A 23,660-nucleotide genomic window follows, 5' to 3' on the forward strand; every position below is an offset into this window, starting at 1 on the left:
CCAATACTTTGGTAACCAGGCTGAGGTGTGTTTGAGGCGGCATTCTATTTGGGAACTGAGTGGTACCTGGGACATTGGTCGGGGCAGGGTAAGGGCTTGGTCAGGTTTATTCTGGAGTTAGCGCCTAACCCATTAGGGACACTGGCCTGATTACCCATTGTTCCCAAAAGCTCTTTGTGCAAATGCCAAAGAGAGAAATAGAAAACACTAATGTTTTGTTATTTGTGTAACATCTTTATTAGGATTATTCAAATTGCTTGTATATCATCCACACTCAGTAATCTTGAACAGAATAATAATGCTGGTAAGTGGTTTTCAGATTGTTCACATTATAATGTTACACGGACAGAAGGGAAGTACATACATGGACGTTTAATTATTGTATTTTTTCATATTTTTTTGTTACCAGGTTAATGCAAGCCACATGCTTTGGAGCTCAAGACACAGGGTTAATTAATTATCATCATCATCATCATCATCATCATCATCATCGTCATCATCATCATCAATATTATCAGACATTCTCTAATTTGGCCTATTTTTATTAATTGCACAAACTTTTGAAAGTCATAGAAACCTGAATTAATTTGTTTATAGAATTGAAGACAGAGAAAACATGACAGATAAAATGGAAGGGGTTCACTAATGGTTATACAGACCAGCTTGGCCGAGCTGACTGTTCTAATTGCAACTAGGTTCTTCTGGGCCTTTTTCACTGGGGCCTTGTGCTTAAATGGACTCAGCTAGCTCGCTCTCGGAGGTGTATGAAATGATTCTTCATTTCACAGTAGTCTGACAGCAGCTTAAAAAACTAGTCCTTTCATTTGAATCATGAGCGACCATTTGTAAACAGAGCGGGTAGAAACACTTTTCCCATTTACAATTGTTAACACTAACATCAGAAACTTCCCACAAACCAACACATAAAGCCCCTTTAGAGCAAGGGCATATTGTGTAATGAAACGGCAACTACACTGAACATAAACCCTGCATGCAGGATTACCTTGACAAAAGAGAAATGCTCACTAACAGGGATGTAAACAAATTTGTGCAGAAAATTGTAAGAGAAATAAGCTTTTTGTGCATATGGAAAATTATTGGGATATTTTATTTCTGCTCATGAAAAATTAGAACAACACTTTAAATGTTGCGTTTGTGAGGTAAAACTACTGCTGATATCTTACTGTAACTCTGAGATGAAATCCTGCTGGTTTCGTAAATACAATGTGCACAAACAGGCATAGTAACACATAGCACAACTGCATGCACTTTGTCAACACTATGTAGGAAACTTCAAGAATTATACAATTGTATACCACATTTTTCTTCCACAATGAAAAAGACATCCAGTTAAAAGGTTCTGTGGCATAACACCTAGCACAGAAAATGAGAAACTATCAACAGACTCAACACACAGGCAATACAACATTCAGGACAACACATCTAAAAACGTAACCAAAATCGAGTTTTATGTACAATACTCCAAAATACTTCTGTTTAACTGTACCAATCGACAACTTACTTTTTCTGGCACCAGAATATTTCTACCTAAGAACTGCATGTCCCCCCCACCTTCAGTGTGACAATCAGACTGCAAAGCTACATCTGATTGGAGTAGGAGGTGGGCCCGCCCACAGGACTGTATTCTGATACCTGCTCCTGGTCTCCCTGGGCACTGTAGCCTCCTGACTGGTCAAAACTGCCCTGGTTGTAGGGCTGCTGCTGGTTGATTGTCTCAGCCTGTTTTTCGGGAGGCGCTCCAGCGTACCGAGCTGGTCCTCCTTTATGCCAACCAGTCTCCTTGAAGACAAACCAGATGTTTCCTGCCCACAGGACGAAGTTTAGGAAGCCAAACACCTGGGGAGAGACAGAGGTAACACTTTATATGGATAGTCCATCTGTCGCTGCTCTAAAGACTAGTAAGATCAGTAAGATTTCAACTATCTACTAACCCTAACCTTAACCATTATTCCAAACCTAACTGTAACCTTAGCTAGCAGTTGCTCATCAACAGATAGTTTGTTGACAGTAGGACCATCTGTAGAGTATCTACAGATGGACTAGCTGGACTATCTAAGTAAAGTGTGACTGAGACAGAGTATCACAGCAAAACAAACATACTATGGTTTATGATGTGTGTTTTGGTAGTGTGCAGTTCACAGTCTGACGCACCACAGAGGTATTGAGGCCTGACCAGCGGGGTCCTTGCACTGAGCCACACTTGTTGGTCATGACCTTACAGGCAGACATGAGCTCCTGCACCTCATCTGGGTCTGTGGCCACCTTGATGTCCGACAGGGCTTTAGCCCAGGCTGAAGAACTGACCAGCCACATGAAGGAGAACACCACGGTCACTATAAAGTCCTGAGGGGGAGGGGGACATGTTACTGAATATTGTTCAAGTTACTGTTTGCACAACCAGCAGATGTCAAAGGTGCAGGGACTGAGTATAATATAGAAAATATATTGTCTGTAATATATATTGCCGCATGGAAGCACTACAAACACATAGTATACTATCTTATTCAAAATGTAGATTTGAACATGGAAAAGCGTGAAAGGTGAGCAGCTCACGATCAGAGGGCCTCGGTTATTTTCGCGGTACTTGTTCTGGAAGAAGATGTAGACTATGGTGGCCATGAAGGAGTAGAGGAAGGCGAACACAGCGATGGTGACAAAGAACTCAGCCGAGGAAGTGTAGTCCCCGATGAGAAAGAGCCTCTCCCTCCTCCTCCCCTCACACAGCGGAGCCTCGAAGGACACCTGGTGCAACCTTCCACAGAGAGGGGAACAGAGGAGTCTAAAACACCTGTAGTCACTCTTTAAATAATGGAGAAAATAAGTCTGTCAAAAGTAATCAAAAGACCACTGAGGCTCTTATCTCTTGTGTCTCTGAGTGAAATATTAGCAAAGCTACCACTGACAGCATTTTAGACATCTTGTCTGGTGCTAATCAATGTGTTTGGCCTCAGCTTCCACAGTGCTACACAGATGGATCTTAATTGCCTTGACTAAATCTTCCATATGGTGTTAGAAAATACATCTGACATTGTCTCAAATATTAAACCCACTAGGCTGGTGTTGAAACGTATACTTCACACGCACGCACATTCGTACGCAAATAAACAGTAACACATTGACCAAGAAGACATTTTAATGAGGGGCAATAGTTCTGGAGATGATGACTCCTATTCTCTTTGGATGATTTAAAATGTTAACGGGGCTGCACTGCACTCTTTTTACTGCTGCTGATCTTATCGACTCGTTCAGTCCAAAGAACAAATATTGACTAATTTCATTCATTTGAGTCAGTAATGCCAGACCGCGCAGGACCCCCTACCGGCGAATGATTAACTAAAAACAAATGATTCTACAAGCCTCTCGTTCATCATAGGGGGCTTATCGGAGCTGTCATTTGTGACTGGGTTTTACAAAAATGTGCTTCAAACATTTGTGATGGCTAGGCATATAAATACGATTATTTATTGATACCTTTGAAATTAGGTTAAATTGCGGCCACAACCAGACTAGATTGTGGATGACTCTTTTTGAAATTACTTGACTACCGCGAGGGAGATAAGCACATAACGTTTGCGAACTGCAGCATCCCCCCAATCGATTAATGAACGAGTTTGAGTTTGTTGAGCAAAGGCAGGCCGTGAAGTCTGTGTTTTGGTTTGACAAAGCTGTGTCCATCGATAACATTCAATAATCAATTAATTACATTCATTCTTGCACCATAAGATAAATTATTAGTTGTAAATGTGTATTTTTCACATAATAATCCGGCTGTAGGATTCATTGTGGCAAGCAGGTCAAACTAAAATGAATGAGTCACTTGGAAAAATGTATCATGACCCTCGAGTCAGTAAAAATAGTAATTTAAAAAGAAAGAATCGTTCGCGAACTGCACATCACTAATTCCTATTATCTGTCTGAAATGTTACGAGAGAAAGTTTCGTACCTAAAAGGGTAGGCAAAATCGATGCCAATACTGAGGTTGCTGCTGGCCTTGTCAAGCTGGCAGTCCACACTAACCCACAGCTGTCCACTGTAGCCTCCACATGTTGCAAATGCAAAAATTGAAAAAAGCTGTTGAGAAACACAAACAAAAACCACAACATTATTGAATTGGAACTCTGTTCAGGAGTAAATTGCCTAACCATTTAATAACTAATCTGTTTAAAGTCTGAGAGGACATTACTAAAGACCCAACAAACTGAGAACTAGAAGAACCTCAGGGATAACATGTCTTGCTGTCATTTCCTCTAAAATATTTATGCATCCATCAATTCAAATCAAACTTTATTTGTCACATGCGCCAAATACAACAAGTGTAGGTAGACCTTACTGTGAATTGCTTACTTATAAGCCATTAACCAACAGTGCAGTTCATGAAGAGTTAAGAAAATATTCACCAAATAAACAAAAGTAAAAATAAAAAAGGTTTAGGGGGTACCGAGTCAGTGTTAGTTGAGGTCATTTGAACATGTAGGTAGGGGTGAAGTGACTATGCATAGATAATATACAGCAAGCAGCAGCAGAGCACAAAACAAATGGGGGGAGGGGGGGGGGGGGTCAATGTAATAGTCCGGTGGCCATTTGATTAATTGTTCAGCAGTCTTATGGCTTGGGGGTAGAAGCTGTTAAGGAGCCTTTTGGTCCTAGACTTGGCGCTAAGGTACCGCTTGCCGTGCGGTAGCAGAGAAAACAGTCTATAACTTGGGTGACTGGAGTCCATGACAATTTTATGGGCTTTCCTCTGACACCGCCTAGTATATCGGTCCTGGATGGCAGGAAGCTTGGCCCCAGTGATGTACTGGGCCGTATGCACTACCCTCTGTAGAGCCTTACGGTCAGATGCTGAGCAGTTGCCATACCAGGCGGTGATGCAACTGGTCACTATGCTCTCGATGGTGCAGCTGTAGAACTTTTTGAGGATCTGGGGACCCATGCCAAATCAGCTGTCATGTCAAAGATAAACATGAAGCGCAAGCTAGCAGCACTAATCCCTCCAAACAATTGTTTTGTCTTCCGGCAGGCAAAGCAGTGTTCAATTTCAATTAGGCCTCCTCCCACACACAGGTAATTCACATCCAGAACCACTATAGAAAAGGTCCATAGAGTTGGTGGAATTGCTGTTTAATTAATTGCCATTTGCGCAGCTGGGCCAGAGAGCTTTAATTATGTCAGGTGGAAATGTCCGACAGGTCTCATCTCATTAAAAGGAGGAAATCGCCCCAACTCTTGTCTAATCCAGACATTCTGTGCGTCCACGAATCAACCGATTCTGTTATCTTTCATCAAAACTATCTGTAGCAATCGGGAGAGCGGGTCCTCAGTTATTGTTTATAGTTATTACCGCGGAGCCCGGCTTTGAGTGCAAGCTTCAAACCTATTGTGTTATGTCAATGGACAATGATCACGGACCTATAGATCATCACAGGCCAATTATGCCATTGATATCTGGTTAAAATGTAACGAAATGACATGTACATATGAAAATAAACCTGGAAGGATGAAATATGAAATGTAATTATTATTTGGTGACTTGATAAATCCTGATATCAAACTGATTGAGATTATAGACTGAATAATTGATAACTGATCGATTTATTTGCATTATTATTCTCATGATTATGATTTATGGTTAGGATCCTCAATGACTCAATCATGATTCCTATTGAACTGAATGACCTAATTATGTTCATAATGATTTTTATGATTAGACTTTTGTGATTATGAATTTGATTGGATACATGTTATTCTGTTTCCTTTTGTTATGCAGCACAGACAGACTACCCAGTAAATAAATTTACCACGTTGTGGTTAAAGGAATTCCTGCCTCAGTCTCCTCCAGTCCTCTGTCATCTTACCCATGACCACCTGTTCACCTTTACTATTGTCAGTCTGTCTTGCTACCCACACAGATTCCAATAATCGTTCAACCACTCTCTCTGTGGTGGACTCACCCTGCAGACTTATACAGAGGCAGCGATACGGCTATGGCGAGCAATGTCTGGAGTACCCACCCAAGGAAGAGTGAGACAGGTTGAGAAAGACAGAGACACACAGAGAACGAAACAGAGAAGAAACTCTTTTCAACGTGAAGGATCTTTATAGTGTAAATTACAGGCCTGACAAAGTACAGTTGAAGACGGAAGTTTACATACACGTAGGTTGGAGTCATTAAAACTCATTAAAACCACTCCACACATTTCTTGTTAACAAACTATAGTTTTGGCAAGTCGGGTTAGGACATCTACTTTGTGCATGACACAAATAATCTTTCCAACAATCGTTTACAGACAGATTATTTCACTTATAATTCACTGTATCACAATTCCAGTGGGTCAGAAGTTTACATACACTAAGTTAACCACTTGGAAAAATACAGAAAATTATGTCATGGCTTTAGAAGCTTCTGATAAGCTAATTGACATAATTTGAGTCAATTGGAGGTGAACCTGTGGATGTATTTCAAGGCCTACCTTCACACTCAGTGCCTCTTTGCTTGACATCATGGGAAAATCAAAAGAAATCAGCCAAGACCTCAGAAAATAAATTGTAGACCTCCACAAGTCTGGTTCATCCTTGGGAGCAATTTACAAACACCTGAAGGTAGCACGTTCATCACAAAAGTATCTATATCCACAGTAAAACGAGTCCTATATCGACATAACCTGAAAGGCCGCTCAGCAAGGAAGAAGCCACCGCTCCAAAACCAGCATAAAAAGGCCAGACTACGGTTTGCAACTGCACATTGGGACAAAGATTGTACTTTTTGGAGAAATGTCCTCTGGTCTGAAGAAACAAAAATAGAACTGTTTGGCCATAATGACCATTGTTATGTTTGGAGGAAAAAGAGGGAGGTTTGCAAGCCGAAGAACACCATCACAACAGTGAAGCATAGTGGTGGCAACATCATGTTGTGGGAGTGCTTTGCTGCAGGAGGTACTGGTGCCCTTCACAAAATAGATGGAATCATGAGGATGGACAATTATGTGGATATATTGAAGCAACATCTCAAGACATCAGTCAAGAAGTTAAAGCTTGGTCGCAAATGTGTCTTCCAAATGGACAATGACCCCAAGCATACTTCCAAAATGGCTTAAGGACAACAAAGTCAAGGTATTGGAGTGGCCATCGCAAAGCCCTGACCTCAATCCGACAGAAAAGTTGTGGGCAGAACTGAAAAGGTGTGTGCGAGCAAGGAGGCCTACAAATCTGATTCAGTTACAACAGCTCTGTCAGGAGGAATGGGCCAAAATTCACCCAACTTATTGTGGGAAGCTTGTGGAAGCTTACCCGAGTTAAACCATTTAAAGGCAATGCTACCAAATACTAATTGAGTGTATGTAAACCTCTGACCCACTGGGAATAAGAAATAAAAGCCCAAATAAATAATTCTCTCTACTATTAGAGAAAGAATACTTGCTTCATACTCGTCGCCAAACCCACTGGCTCCAGGTCATCTACAAGACCCTGCTAGGTAAAGTCTCCCCTTATCTCAGCTCGCTAGTCACCATAGCAGCACCCACCTGTAGCACGCGCTCCAGCAGGTATATCTCTCTGGTCACCACCAAAACCAATTCTTTCTTTGGCCGCCTCTCCTTCCATTTCTCTGCTGCCAATGACTGGAATTAACTATAAAAATCTCTGAAACTGGAAACACTTATCTCCCTCACTAGCTTTAAGCACCAGCTGTCAGAGCAGCTCATAGATTACTGCACCTGTACACAGCCCATCTATAATTTAGCCCAAACAACTACCTCTCCCCCTACTGTATTTATTTATTTTGCTCCTTTGCACCCCATTATTTCTATCTCTACTTTGCACATTCGTCCACTGCAAATCTACCATTCCAGTGTTTTACTTGCTAAATTGTATGTACTTCACCACCATGGCCTTTTTTTTGCCTTTACCTCCCTTATCTCACCTCATTTTCTCACATTTTTCTATTGTATTATTGACTGTATGTTTGTTTTTCTCCATGCTCCATGTGTAACTCTGTGTTGTTGTATGTGTCAAACTGCTTTGCTTTATCTTGGCCAGGTCGCAATTGTAAATGAGAACTTGTTCTCAACTTGCCTACCTGGTTAAATAAAGGTGTTTTTTTTTTTTTTTATGTAAAAAATAAACTGAGTTTAAATGTATTCGGCTAAGGTGTATGTAAACTTCCGACTTCAACTGTAAAACAGTCAGAGGAAATACTGTCATTAAAGAAAACAATAGTCATAATCATACTCAACAGGGAGAGTTAGGCAAGCATGGTCATTCTGTAGCAGTTGAGTAGGAAAGGAAAAGGGGGATATCTAGTCAGTTTTACAACTGAATGCATTCAACTGAAATGTGTCTTCCGCATTTATCCCAACCCCTCTGAATCAGAGAAGTGCAGGGGGGCTACCATAATCGACATCCATGTCTCCGGCGCCCAGGGAACAGTGGGTTAACGGCCTTGCTCAATGGCAGAATGGCAGAACCTTTCTGGTCCAATGCTCTAACCAACTAGAGCGGGGCTGGACCCAGCAACCCTGCAGTAACAGGGCAAGAACACTACCTACGCCATTAAGGTCCAGACCTGTTGGCTGTAGCTGTGCTGACATACAGATGGGCTATAATACTCCAATACACTTGTAATGTCTATGATTGGATCATTGAGGGAGATATGAGGGTCAGTACTGGAGTACCTTAAGGGAGGTGTTGGAAGAATGAGGAACAACAACATTTAATATGATTTAATACACGTCCTGTCCTTAAAGCAATGCAGTGGTTTTGAGTGTGCTCCCTAATCCTAGAGCCTGGGGTATTGTTCTTCCTCTTGAGGCCAGGACTAATGGGGTGTTACCAATTGTATCTGGGACTATCGGGAGGAATCACAGGCTGTGACAAATGCAGATGTGTAGTTTAATATTGCATAGGTTATAATTTCTATTGTAAAAATACAAACAAATAACTCTCTGTGGCAATGATAGAAGAAAATCCTTCGGCTATAGGGAAAAAAACTGTGATTCCATGTATTCATTGTATCTGGTAAATTTCATGACGTAATTACAACGAAATGAAAGAAAGCAAAAGATACAACATCCCTTTGAGGCAACACCTCCCTGTCTATAGTTCTGCAGTGAGATGTTTCTAATACCTATGAAAACGCATATAGAAGTTCTACCTCAAGACGCAGATTAGTGTTATAAGCCTGACATGGCAGCTTGGAGGTAGTTATATTAATCACAGTAGTCTACACCACTGAGCATTGAACCTCGGCTCCAAACTCTGTCTCAAACCAGGTATATGTACCCAGATACTTTTGTATAGTGTATCTGAGTGTATGTGGACACCCCTTCAAATTAGTGGATTTGGCTATTTCAGCCACACCTGTTGCTGACAGGTGTATAAAATCGAGCACACCGCCATGCAATCTCCACAGACAAACATTGGCAGTAGACTGGGCTTATTGTAGAGATCAGTGACTTTCAACGAGGCACCGTCATAGGATGCCACCTTTCCAACTTGTCAGATTTCGGACCTGCTAGAGCTGCCCCAGTCAACTGTAAGTGCTGTTATTGTGAAGTGGAAATGTCTAGGATCAACAACAGCCGCAAAGTACTAGGCCACACAGCTCACAAAACGGGACCGAGAACTGAAGAGCATAGCGCGTAAAAATCGTCTGTCCTCGGTTGCAACACTTACTACCGGAAGCAACACAACACTCCATCTGGAAGCAACGTCAGCACAAGAACTGTTCGTCTGGAGCTTCATGAAATGGGTTTCCATGGCCGAGCAGCCTCACACAAGCCTAAGATCACCATGCGCAATGCCAAGTGTCGGCTGGAGTGGTGTAAAGCTGGAAGCCATTGGACTGGAGAAGTGGAAACATTCTCTGGAGTGATGAATCTGGGTTAGGCAGATGCTAGGAGAAAGCTCCCTGCCCGAATGCATAGTGCAAACTCTAAAGTTTGGTGGAGGAGGAATAATGGTTTTGGCTAGGCCCCTTAGATCCAGTGAAGGGAAATCTTAACACTACAGCATATAATGACATTCTAGACGATTCTGTACTTCCAACTTTGTATCAACAGTTTGGGGAAGGCCCTTTCCTGTTTCAGCATGAGGTCCATGCAGAAAGTGTTTGTTGAAAAAGAGGGCATCCACGGAACACATGTTAATTGAATCAGGCACCAACAAAACAGACATAGGATGGAAGAAATTGGAGAGAACTAGCATATGATGGACAGTGGCCTATGTTCCCTGAAGAGCAATGGGCCTAATTCTTGTTGGATTATACTTTGTTTTTGCCTCTGTGGTTTGACGAAATTATGTTGAACTACTTCAGTTATGCACTCTAAAGATGAATCTCACTAGTTATTTCCTTTTCTCCTCTCCTTCATACCCACGGATCTGAAAAACAGCCTAGTTTCTTCATTGAAGACACAGGGTAAAGTCCCTCCAAGCGGTAAAGAGAGAAGCAGCAGTACCTCCACTACAAGTCCCTCTCAATGCATCTCAGCAGGACACACCATCTCCTACTCTTTATCTTGGTCTCTCCAAGCCCATCTTCCATATAAAGCTATTTGCCTACAGGCTGCTCAAAACCATGATCACCATAATCAGAGCTGACACCTACTTAGAATGCAGCTCCATTCCGCCATTACAGGCAGCTGGATGGCCAGCTTGCCAAAAGGAGGAGAGATGGCAGTTTGGTTTCAATTCCTGGAAAGGCTGATTAAATGTCTTCTGACATTTTCAGATTATGCAGTTTGACCTCACACACTCACCTGGGTACGAGCGTCAGTAGTGACTAACTGGTCTATTAACCAATTTACTGCCTGGTGCTCAGGCTGAGGTCTTTTCAAACAGCTCATAATTTTCACAACTTCACAGTATTATTCCAACCTCATAGCGCAGAAATGTACTGAGTATACAAAACATTAAGAACACCTGCTCTGTCCACGACATAGACTGACTGACCAGGTAAATCGAAGTGAAAGCTATGATCCCTTATTGATGTGGGGGGGTGGGGTGGGGGGGAGGTGTTCCTAATGTTTGGTATACTCATATATATGTAAATCACAGGGAAATCATGTTTTAGCCTGCACTGGGCCAATAAGAGTTTACCGTTCAGTTTGCTTCCCTCTACTGGAGGTAATGGGTACTACTGAGCACTAACTACAGTGAAGATGGAAGCCCTTCCATTAACGGACAATTAATTGAAAACATTTAACCTTTAATAACCCTAAATGAGGCATTTAAAACTGTTACAAAAGAGAGTGAAAGTGAGTGAAAGTGCATGCTTGAACTAATAACTACTAACTGAACATCACATTCGTCATGTGCTGTACACCACATATTGCCACAGCCACTATCAGGTGATCCGTGCCACCTTGTGGTGGTAAATGGATAATAAGGGGAAGGTAGTGTAGTAAGTAGGTAGTGTAGTAAGTAGGTAGTGTAGTAAGTAGCTAGTGTAGTAAGTAGGTAGTGTAGTAAGTAGGTAGTGTTGTAAGTAGGTAGTGTAGTAAGTAGGTAGTGTAGTAAGTAGGTAGTGTAGTAATTAGGTAGTGTAGTAAGTAGGTAGTGTCGTAAGTAGGTAGTGTAGTAAGTAGGTAGTGTCGTAAGTAGGTAGTGTCGTAAGTAGGTAGTGTTGTAAGTAGGTAGTGTAGTAAGTAGGTAGTGTCGTAAGTAGGTAGTGTAGTAAGTAGGTAGTGTAGTAAGTAGGTAGAGTAGTAAGTAGGTAGTGTTGTAAGTAGGTAGTGTAGTAAGTAGGTAGTGTTGTAAGTAGGTAGTGTAGTAAGTAGGTAGTGTAGTAAGTAGGTAGTGTAGTAAGTAGGTAGTGTAGTAAGTAGGTAGTGTCGTAAGTAGGTAGTGTAGTAAGTAGGTAGTGTAGTAAGTAGGTAGTGTAGTAAGTAGGTAGTGTCGTAAGTAGGTAGTGTTGTAAGTAGGTAGTGTAGTAAGTAGGTAGTGTAGTAAGTAGGTAGAGTAGTAAGTAGGTAGTGTAGTAAGTAGGTAGTGTTGTAAGTAGGTAGTGTAGTAAGTAGGTAGTGTCGTAAGTAGGTAGTGTAGTAAGTAGGTAGTGTAGTAACTAGGTAGAGTAGTAAGTAGGTAGTGTTGTAAGTAGGTAGTGTAGTAAATAGGTGGTGTTGTAAGTAGGTAGAGTAGTAAGTAGGTAGTGTAGTAAGTAGGTAGTGTAGTAAGTAGGTAGTGTAGTAAGTAGGTAGTGTAGTAAGTAGGTAGTGTAGTAAGTAGGTTGTGTAGTAAGTAGGTAGTGTCGTAAGTAGGTAGTGTCGTAAGTAGGTAGTGTTGTAAGTAGGTAGTGTAGTAAGTAGGTAGTGTAGTAAGTAGGTAGTGTCGTAAGTAGGTAGTGTAGTAAGTAGGTAGTGTAGTAAGTAGGTAGTGTAGTAAGTAGGTAGTGTCGTAAGTAGGTAGTGTCGTAAGTAGGTAGTGTAGTAAGTAGGTAGTGTAGTAAGTAGGTAGAGTAGTAAGTAGGTAGTGTTGTAAGTAGGTAGTGTAGTAAGTAGGTAGTGTAGTAAGTAGGTAGTGTAGTAAGTAGGTAGTGTAGTAAGTAGGTAGTGTTGTAAGTAGGTAGTGTAGTAAGTAGATAGTGTAGTAAGTAGGTAGTGTAGTAAGTAGGTAGTGTAGTAAGTAGGTAGTGTCGTAAGTAGGTAGTGTAGTAAGTAGGTAGTGTAGTAAGTAGGTAGAGTAGTAAGTAGGTAGTGTTGTAAGTAGGTAGTGTAGTAAGTAGGTAGTGTAGTAAGTAGGTAGTGTAGTAAGTAGGTAGTGTAGTAAGTAGGTAGTGTTGTAAGTAGGTAGTGTAGTAAGTAGGTAGTGTAGTAAGTAGGTAGTGTAGTAAGTAGGTAGTGTTGTAAGTAGGTAGTGTAGTAAGTAGGTAGTGTTGTAAGTAGGTAGTGTAGTAAGTAGGTAGTGTAGTAAGTAGGTAGTGTTGTAAGTAGGTAGTGTAGTAAGTAGGTTGTGTAGTAAGTAGGTAGTGTAGTAAGTAGGTAGAGCAGTAAGTAGGTAGTGCAGTAAGTAGGTAGTGTAGTAAGTAGGTAGTGTAGTAAGTAGGTAGGGTTGTAAGTAGGTAGTGTAGTAAGTAGGTAGTGTAGTAAGTAGGTAGTGTAGTAAGTAGGTAGTGTTGTAAGTAGGTAGTGTAGTAAGTAGGTAGTGTAGTAAGTAGGTAGTGTCGTAAGTAGGTAGTGTAGTAAGTAGGTAGTGTAGTAAGTAGGTAGTGTAGTAAGTAGGTAGTGTCGTAAGTAGGTAGTGTAGTAAGTAGGTAGTGTAGTAAGTAGGTAGTGTAGTAAGTAGGTAGTGTAGTAAGTAGGTAGTGTAGTAAGTAGGTAGTGTAGTAAGTAGGTAGTGTAGTAAGTAGGTAGTGTAGTAAGTAGGTAGTGTTGTAAGTAGGTAGTGTAGTAAGTAGGTAGTGTTGTAAGTAGGTAGTGTAGTAAGTAGGTAGTGTAGTAAGTAGGTAGAGTAGTAAGTAGGTAGAGTAGTAAGTAGGTAGTGTAGTAAGTAGGTAGTGTAGTAAGTAGGTAGTGTAGTAAGTAGGTAGTGTAGTAAGTAGGTAGTGTAGTAAGTAGGTAGTGTAGTAAGTAGGTAGTGTTGTAAGTAGGTAGTGTAGTAAGTAGGTAGTGTAGTAAGTAGGTAGTGTAGTAAGTAGGTAGTGTAGTAAGTAGGTAGTGTAGTAAGTAGGTAGTGTTGTAAGTAGGTAGTGTAGTAAGTAGGTAGTGTTGTAAGTAGGTAGTGTAGTAAGTAGGTAGTGTAGTAAGTAGGTAGTGTTGTAAGTAGGTAGTGTAGTAAGTAGGTAGTGTAGTAAGTAGGTAGTGTAGTAAGTAGGTAGAGTAGTAAGTAGGTAGTGCAGTAAGTAGGTAGTGTAGTAAGTAGGTAGAGTAGTAAGTAGGTAGTGCAGTAAGTAGGTAGAGTAGTAAGTAGGTAGTGTAGTAAGTAGGTAGTGTAGTAAGTAGGTAGTGTAGTAAGTAGGTAGGGTTGTAAGTAGGTAGTGTAGTAAGTAGGTAGACAGTGCAGTCCAGTGTGGGAAGTGTTTCATTAATAGAGCTGTAATGTGTTCCTGGTTAGGCTGCTGGCTGAGACAGCTTTATGTCATCTCCTTCTTTAATTAACTGAGCTTCATATATCCACAGTGCATGAGAGTGTGTGTGTGTGTGAGAGAGAGAGAGAGAGAGAGAGAGAGAGAGAGAGAGAGAGAGAGAGAGAGAGAGAGAGAGAGAGAGAGAGAGAGAGAGAGAGAGAGAGAGAGAGACCCAATCACAATTCACAGAATCATGATCATGTAAAATAAAAAATCCTAATTTCATTCTCCATGACACACGCCTATCCTGCATAAATCAAAGATCGATAAAGGTAACGAAATCTCCATCTGGCCATCCCATAGTCCTGCTCTCTGTCCTCTCCAAAGCAGTACAGTGGCTCCACCCGTGTGCTAGCTGCTGTGGAGCACCCTAAGGTGGCATTGCAAGAGAGGAGCACATACGGTGTCCAGCAGTGAGCAGAAAAGGATGCTAGGCTATGAGAGGACATTCTAAAGCATGTCTACAATGTACTGCATCAGTCTCTCCGTTTCCCAAGGTATACTGTAAGTCTCTTGTCATTGTCTAATTTCAAGCACAGAGAAACACAGCAGGATGGCAGAAACAAATACACTCAGTGCTTTAAGTTCTGCGATATGGCATCTACCTCTAACATCACACTGTTCTGGTTGAGAGGGATCAGGGGCTTATGAAAAGCAAACAAGCACACAAAAACAACCCACGTGCACAGATGTCAGTTCAACGTCTAGTTATGATTTACATTTGGTTGAGTTGTCAACTAACATTTCTTTATTAAAACGTGAAATCAACAAAAAGTGTCACCATGTCATCGGATTTAGGTGAAAAAATCCAATCAGTTTTCCACATCGATCCAACGTGATCACATGACATTTTTGGGTCGAAACGATGAGGAAACAATGTTAATTCAGTTTTTTCGCAGTGGGAGTGTTGGGTAGAAACAGATTACATGTAACGGGGATTATGTAATCTGATCACAACAAATAACTAATCAACCCAGATGACTTTTTTTATTTTTATGAATCGGATTACATTCTTAAAAACAGCCAATTACATTTTTCAATTACCTGTTGTCATTTAGCGCACCATTAAGACTTCTCACATGCTCTCAGAAATTATATTGTTCTGCTGATTGCCCTTGAAGGGTGGATGGCTTCTTTTGTATTCAAACTGGTTGAATGAATAGCGGCTTCCAAAACATTTACACCTTGCCCAATGGTCAATCAAACAGGAGTCTGGACTACAGAGTTCCCACTTGCTGCTTTGAAGCAGTGCAGTTTCACTCTCTCTCTCTCACGCCTTTGTGAAATGCTTTCTGATTGTACAATATTTCAAAATGTAATTGCGGGAAAAACACTGTATTGAAAGCAACAACTATTGTTACTGTTGAAGAGAAAAGGGTCCCAGCTTTCTGGTCTGAATTGTATTTCATATTGAAAAAATGGCACTCAAATCAATTAAAGGTGGGTGGTGTCATGCCTCTCCTGTGAAGATCTGAAGGATCAGGTTACAGTGGGTTGGCTCTACAGAGCGCTCTCTCTCGTAGAGTGGGAGAGCGGGAAGTTGGCTGTTTCATGACAGTCGTAAATACAGAAACTCCTTTCCCCACTCTGCCAAAATGAAAGTTGGAATCCCTTTGTTACCAGAGAGAAATACTTTTCAGTACAGTAACCTCAAAAGGTTCTATATATTTCTGTATTCCAACCAGTTTTAATGGTCCGTGTGTATTTAAACAATAATCATGTCCAACATTTACTGTGTGGCGATATCATTAGACGTTATAATGGAAACACTAACTTTAAGAGCTTTCACAATGTATTTATCAGATTTACATCTAGCTGTTGTGGGATGGCAGGTAGCCTAGTGGTTAGAGTGTTGGGCCAGTAACCCGAAAGGTTGCTGGATTGAATCCCGGGGCTGACAAGGTAAAAATCTGTTGTTCTGCTCCTGAACAAGGCAGTTAACCCACTGTTCCTTGGTAGGCTGTCATTGTAAATATGAATTTCTTCTTAATTGACTTGCCTAGTAAAATAAAATAACATATAAGATTAAATATGAAACTCTTTGTGAGAAGATGAAATGTGACTTTAGGATTCTAAATGAGAAAATGTTTGTTTTTTTATGTAAAGATTATCCAGTCAGTGGCCACGCCATCATGAGCACAGATATTATAGCCAAACGTCATTGAATGCCCCTTTCCACAGAGTTAATAAAAGGACTTGTGACAAAATGTACATTTAGTGAAGATAACGCAGGGATGCAGTCCCCACGTTGAAATGGCTACTACTCTATAGACCAAGCAGACTAAGGCATGAGCCGGATGTTGCAAAATGCTTTAAACAACTACATTACCAAAGGACAAGACCAGAGAGCATGTAGCAGTAGCTACATGTTGAAATGGTTAAAGAAATCTACAAACTAAAGACAAATTAGACTGGTAAACGCATCCAATCTAAGAACAATGGTACTCTGAAAGATCCTTTCTCAAGAACATTTCCAAATGGTACTCTGACGTATCTATTATAAAAAGCTAGTGGTTCCTCCTTTAAAAGTTGTGTTATACTGCGGCACACCTTGCGTGCTGCCGCAGCATTCTGTGGCATGTCATTTAACTGTCAGACATTTTTTTTGTTATTGCAAGTTATTGCTAGTTTGACAACCAGAGGGAATCTTTGAGAAGCACTTGATAATATTCAGTATTGTCACAGTCGTCGTATAGAGGAGACCAAAGCGCAGCGTGGTAAACGTACATACTTCTTTAATCAAAGAAATACTGAACAAAACAACAAAACGAACCATGAAGCTAATATGGCTAGTGCAGACAGGCAACTAAACATAGAATAACAACCCACAAAATACCCAAGGAATATGGCTACCTAAATATGGTTTCCAATCAGAGACAACTATAAACAGCTGTCTCTGATTGAGAACCAATCTAGGCAACCATAGACATATAAACCCCTAGACCAGGAAACCCTAGACATACAAAAACCCATAGACAATACAAAAACTAAACAAACTACCCTCGTCACACCCTGACCTAACCAAATAATAAACAAAAGAAAGACCTAAGGTCAGGACGTGACAGTAACTGGGTACTGTCGCCGGACGCTCTGGACTGGGTACTGTCGCCGGACGCTCTGAACTGGGTACTGTCGCCGGACGCTCTGGACTGGGTACTGTCGCCGGACGCTCTGGACTGCCGAGGCGCACTGTAGGCCTGGTGCGTGGTGCCGGCACTGGTGGTACCGGGCTGGTGACACGCACCTCAGGGCGAGTGCGGGGAGGAGGAACAGGGCGTACTGGACTCTGGAGGCGCACTGGAGACACAGTACGCAGAGCCGGCGCAGGATATCCTGGTCCAAGGAGGTATACTGGAGACCAGGAGCACTGAGCCGGTACCATCCTTCCTGGCTGGATGCCCATTCTAGCCCGGCCAAGCAAGCAGCACCATGAAGACCAATGAGCTCTCCAAACAGGTCAGGGACAAAGTTGTGGAGAAGTACAGATCAGGGTTGGATTATTTAAAAAATATCCAAAACTTTGAACATCCCACGGCGCACCATTAAATCCATTATTAAACAATGGAAAGAATATGGCACCACAAAAAACTTGCCAAGAGAGGGCCGCCCACCAAAACTCACAGACCAGGCAATGAAGGCATTAATCAGAGAGGCAACAAAGAGACCAAAGATAACCCTAAAGGAGCTGCAAAGCTCCACAGCGGAGATTGAAGTATCTGTCCATAGGACCACTTTAAGCCATACACTCCACAGAGCTGGGCTTTACGGAAGAGTGGCCAGAAAAAAGGCATTGCTTAAAGAAAAAAATAAGCAAACATGTTTGGTGTTCGCCAAAAGGCATGCGGGAGACTCCCCAAACATATGGAAGAAGGTACTCTGGTCAGGTGAGACTAAAATGTAGCTTTTCGGCCATCAAGGAAAAGGCATGTCTGGCTCAACCCCAACATCTCTCCTCATCCAGAGAACAGCATCCACACAGTGAAGCATAGTGGTGGCAGCATCATGCTGTGGGGATGTTGTTCATCTGCAAAGACTGGGAAATTGGTCAGAATTGAAGGAATGATGGATGGCACTAAATACAGGGAAATTCTTGAGGGAAACCTGTTTCAGTCTTCCAGAGATTTGAGACAGGGACAGAGGTTCACCTTCCAGCAGGACAATGACACTAAGCATACTGCTAAAGCAACACTCAAGTGGTTGAAGGGGAAACATTTAAATGTCTTGGAATGGCCTAGTCAAAGTCCAGACCTCAATCCAATTGAGAATCTGTGGTATGACTTAACGATTGCTGTACACCAGTGGAACCCATCAAACAGTTTTGCCTTGAAGAATGGGCAAAAATACCAGTGGCTAGATGTGCCAAGCTTATAGAGACATACCCCAAGAGACTTGCAGCTGTAATTGCTGCAAAAGGTGGCTCTACAAGTATTAACTTTGGGGGGGTGAATAATAATGCACGCTCAAGTTCTATTTCTTGTCTTATTTCTTGTTTGTTTCACAATAGAAAATATTTTGCATCTTCAAAGTGGTAGGCATGTTGTGTAAATCAAATGATACACACATATATCTTAATTCCAGGTTGTAAGACAACAAAATAGAAAAATGCCAAGGGGGGTGAATACTTTCACAAGTCACTGTACATACCATAGAATGATAAATCATGCAATTATTATTTTCAAGCTAACTAAAAGCATTTAGCTACGAATCCCTGTTCTCGACATTTTCAGTTGAATGAATCTAACTTTCTTTCATGGCAACTCATAAGCAGGCCATGTCATATTTGTTTCGTAGTCGATATATAATCATATTTCATGACAGTGTAATGGTTAGCTTTTTTTTACAGAAGGATGAAAGAACACAATATGTCTGTCAGGGACTGCTATTCTGATATGTCAGATGAAGAGTTAGACCAGAAAGTCAGTGCCCTTTAAGTCAAGGATGCCCCATGCAGGCTTTAGAATGATCAAATAAGTCTCAGAGCAATGGGCCATCATGTACAATGGAGAAGAGTTAGAAAGTCTTTGCAGTGTGTAGATGGTGCAGGTATCATTGCATATTTCCCATCACCTAATGAACAACCACTATACCAGTCTGGTGATAAGCTTTCTTTCCTGAAAATGGCATCTGCTCCTTTAGATTGAACGGTTATATCTCAGTTATTGTTTTCATATCTACAAAAAATAAGCTATTTTCTTTACTTTCGGAGAGCGAGCTGATCAAGGGGTCGAAAATGTAGCTATTGCCAGATGCTCACTGTTCGAGGAACAGGCCGTGGAAGCTTTATTGCTGGCAAAAGTGTCCATAACCAGAGGTAATTAAACTATTCTGTGTTTTTCTCTCTTCCTCTCTGCCTGTCTTGTTGTACATGGAACCTGTCTCACATGGATTAATTTAAAAACCCTTAAGATGTCAGCTGCTAATTTTCAGATTTACACCATATGAACACATCCATTTTCACAGGACTATCTGTTGCTATCTGTTGCTGCCAAGTCATAATTTCCCTGGGGTTTAGCCTTGCAATAACCAAGTGGTGAGACACAGCCCTCTATATTTAAATGTTTCAGGTACACTCCGATAGGTGTCTGCATCACATACAGTATCTTCTATTGACATTATCTTCTATTGTTTATCCTCATGTGTCTGTTTTTCAGCATAAAGTACTCTGTAGCCACTTATTGTGGACATCAGGTGAGACCACACACACACAATAACAGTCTCTCTACTTCACTTCATCCCTCTCCCCCTTCTCCCTAAATCCTCTAGGTTATATCAGCTGTGTGTGTTGGAGAACCCCTCCCGCATCTGAACTGGCTGACAGAGGGTACAGCATGATCATAGGGGAGAGGTCACTTGGTCGGGTCAACAGGAAGTATTATTAAAAATATGCTTTACATTGAAATACAGATAGAGATGTAGTAGTCCCAGAGTTAATGATCCAAGGTCAGTATTCCATTCACCTCCTGATGATTATGATGACTGACCGTGTTAGAATAAAAAAAACAAGGCCTAATCATGCTCTCTCTCTCTATCCACATGTCTCTCGACAGCAGGTATGTTTTGATGTGAGAGAGGAAGCCAGTCCCGTCATCACCACCTTAACTTCTTATGGATAGGGGGCAGCATTTTCACATTTGGATGAAACGTGTGCCCAGAGTAAACTGCCTCCTACTCAGTCCCAGGTGCAAATATATGCATAATAATAGTAGTATTGGATAGAAAACACTCTGAAGTTTCTAAAACTGTTTGAACGATGGCTGTGAGTATAACAGAACTCATATAGCAGGCAAAAACCTGAGACAAAATCCAACCAGGAAGTGGGAAATCTGAGGTTTGTAGGTTTTCAACTCAGCCCCTATTGAATATACAGTGGGATATGGGTCATCTTGCACTTCCTACGGCTTCCACTAGATGTCAACAGTCTTTAGAACGTTGTTTCAGGCTTCTACTGTGAAGGGGGGTGAATGAGAGGGGAATGAGTCAGAGGTCTGCCAGCAGCCTCGGTCTCGTGATGCGCGGTCATGACAAAGTTACCTCTCGTTCCATTGCTTTTCTACAGACAAATTAATTCTCCGGTTGGGACATTATTGAACATTCATGATAAAAACATCCTAAAGATTGATTCTATACATCGTTTGATTTGTTTCTATTTTCGTCTGACATTTCCGCTGGACTTGCCCGCGCCTCGTGAGTTTCGATTTGTTTACTAAACGCCCTAACAAAAGGAGGAATTTGGACATAAATGATGGACTTTATGGAACAAATCAAACATTTATTGTTGAACTGGGATTCCTGGGAGTGCATTCTGATGAAGATCATCAAAGGTAAGTGAATATTTATAATGCTATTTCTGACTTATGTTGAATCCAACATGGCGGATATATTCTTGGGTTGTGTATGTCGTCTGAGCGCCGTACTCAGATTATAGCATGATTTGCTTTTTCCGTAAAGTTTTTTTGAAATCTGACACAGCGGTTGCATTAAGGAGAAGTATATCTTTAAATCTGTGAATAACACTTGTATCTTTTATTAATGTTTATTTTGAGTATTTCTGTGATTTGATGTGGTTCTGTGCAAATTCACAGGATGTTTTGGAGGCAAAGCCAAACGTAAACTGAGGTTTTTGGATATAAATATGAACTTGATCGAACAAAACATACATGTATTGTGTAACATGATGAAGAATATCAAAGGTTAGTGATTAATGTTTTTTGTGACTCCTTTCTTTGCTTGGAAAATCACTGTATGCTTTCTGTGACTAGTTGCTGACCTAACATAATGATATGTTCTGCTTTCGCCAAAAAGCTCTTTTGAAATCGGACACTGTGGTTGGATTAACAAGAATTTTAACTTAAAAATGGTGCCTAATACTTGTATGTTTGAGAAAATTGAATTATGAGATTTCTGTTGATTGAATTTGACACCCTGCAATTTCATTGGCTGTTGGCGAGGGGTTCCGCTAGCGGAACGGGGTTCTACACCTCTCCCACCTCATCTTTGTTCCTTGTTTTATAATGCACACCATATGTGCATAGAAGTAGAGATTGAACTTGTAATTTATAATATAATATTACAATTATCATAATTATAATGTATGTATTATGTATTTGTAACACCTGGATAATGAACTTCTTTCAATAAAGCGTTCTCCACGGGTTGAAATTAAGTATCTCTTAATCTGTGTCCTCAGATTAATGCAGATGAAGGGAGTTAGATATGAAGATTTTTTCTGTATATATGAATTACAAATCAGCCTTTACTTATATACTGTTTCTAGTCTATTGCATAGTTACAATGTGTAATCATTGATGTCCCAGGAGCAGGAGTGGTAAACACTGTTGAAGTGTATAATTGTAATACATACATGCAGACACAGCATCCTTCAAAGAATGTTTGAGTTTGATATGACTGAAAAATAATGTCTCAGAGATTCATACCTGAACCGCACATTTATTTGCCAAGGATGAAAGAGTACATGATCAGTGAATATATTCAATGTACAGGCTACAATGTGGGAATCTCATGCGTGGTAATTACTACAGTACATGTAGACATGTACATAGGACTTGCATCCTTGGCACAATAAAGTTATTATATTCTACTCTATCCATAGGCTTCACTAATGCCATTCAGACTTGAAGTTGATACAACAACTATGATAGCGGAGATTCATAGATTGGTATGAATATTAGTTCAGAACCTAACGTTTTGGGGTCCATACACAGATTGGCTACATACTGTAGCTAGCCACACATCCATAGACATACAGTTATTTTTATCCTCCACTACACTAAGCAAGTAAATAGTTAGCTAGTTATGTTACTTCAGCTGCATTGCAAGGCAAGCTTATACAATTGTACATTCAATTTGCAGTAAATGTTTTAGCTAGCTAGATTCTTCACATTCACTGTTTCACAAGATGGCAGCCTGGTTTGCTGGTTTTCTCAGGAGTCCCTAAAACATTAAACAACACAAATTACAAATTCATTCTCATATAATAACACTAGCTAGCTAGCTGGCTAATGTTAGCTTGTCAGATAACTTGCTAAATAGCGATTTCGTAAATTTACTTTATGACAAAAAAATATGCACAAACGTTTGTCTCTACATTAACTAACATATTCCTCTCAATTGTACATTTGTTTCTTGACTCGTTATGACATTATAACTACTTACATTTGGTTCCACTATAATGTTTTGTCAGCCATCTTCACCTAGGGACGGGTGGCTTGCGTCATTGGAACCACTCGATATGATTGGTCATAAAAAAACCTTGGGACCCAAATGCATAATGAGTGCTCTCTCCCCCTTGTGGTGGTCTGGAGCAATGAAGCCATGACGCTGGGTACCTCTAAGTCCCATGGTGTAAGCTCACAACTTTTAAAGGAGGAACCACTGTAAGACTACAAAAGACTTTGATCTCTGGTGGAGACACCAGAGACTTTCTGTCGACTGACTATCCAGCAGACGAACCGGCGATCGCAGAGAGGGACAACAAAGGCATACACTCGTAAATATGTAAATCACAATTTATTTTCGAATGGGCGGTTATTCATGTTCAAAGTATTAGCATTTCCATGAGTGTAGTTATTGACTGTAGGGACATGGGTCCTCTGAGTTTCCCGCTCTTTAGCTGGCCCCACCCCGTTCCTTTGTCTACCAAGCCGTCATATTGGCTTAGCCCACTAGGGACTTTTCAGTGTATTATGTCAGCACCCAATGTATAACTATTCTGTGTGTGTGTTTATGTAATTCTGTGATTGATTAGTTAGTTAGTAAATAAATAATTAAGCCAATTTGTATATCGCTGAATCATAATTTATGTTAGGGAGCATGCAGATATCCAAGGGTTTGCGACATTTAGGAATGAGACTGATGAGGTAATAATAACATTAATAAGTGACTATAATAAATAAGATATGAAAATATCTGAAGAGTTAATTCGGGAAATAGAGACTCTTTAAACATTTTCTCGTGGTGCCCTGACTTCCTAGATAATTAAAGTTTACATGATTAGTTTAATCACGTTAGGAATAATTACACATAGAGAATTGATTTGATAATATAACAGTCTTCATATTTAATG

At 40.8% G+C, this 23,660-nt stretch overlaps 1 protein-coding gene across 1 annotated transcript in view; it reads right to left on the minus strand.

Moving 5' to 3' along the window:
* Window positions 1-384: 384 nt before the first annotated feature.
* Window positions 385-23,660, minus strand: part of LOC139413416 (synaptoporin-like) — a 34,222-nt gene continuing 10,946 nt past the window's right edge. The window contains exons 3-6 of the mRNA XM_071160774.1: window positions 3,965-4,092; window positions 2,575-2,773; window positions 2,173-2,364; window positions 385-1,857 (exon numbers count right to left, since the gene is read on the minus strand). Of these exons, the coding sequence (XP_071016875.1) occupies window positions 1,600-1,857; window positions 2,173-2,364; window positions 2,575-2,773; window positions 3,965-4,092 (777 nt within the window). The 3' untranslated portion in view covers window positions 385-1,599. The remainder of the gene's footprint in view (window positions 1,858-2,172; window positions 2,365-2,574; window positions 2,774-3,964; window positions 4,093-23,660) is intronic.

Source organism: Oncorhynchus clarkii, chromosome 7 (genome assembly GCF_045791955.1).
Source record: "Oncorhynchus clarkii lewisi isolate Uvic-CL-2024 chromosome 7, UVic_Ocla_1.0, whole genome shotgun sequence".
Taxonomy (NCBI): Eukaryota; Metazoa; Chordata; class Actinopteri; order Salmoniformes; family Salmonidae; genus Oncorhynchus; species Oncorhynchus clarkii.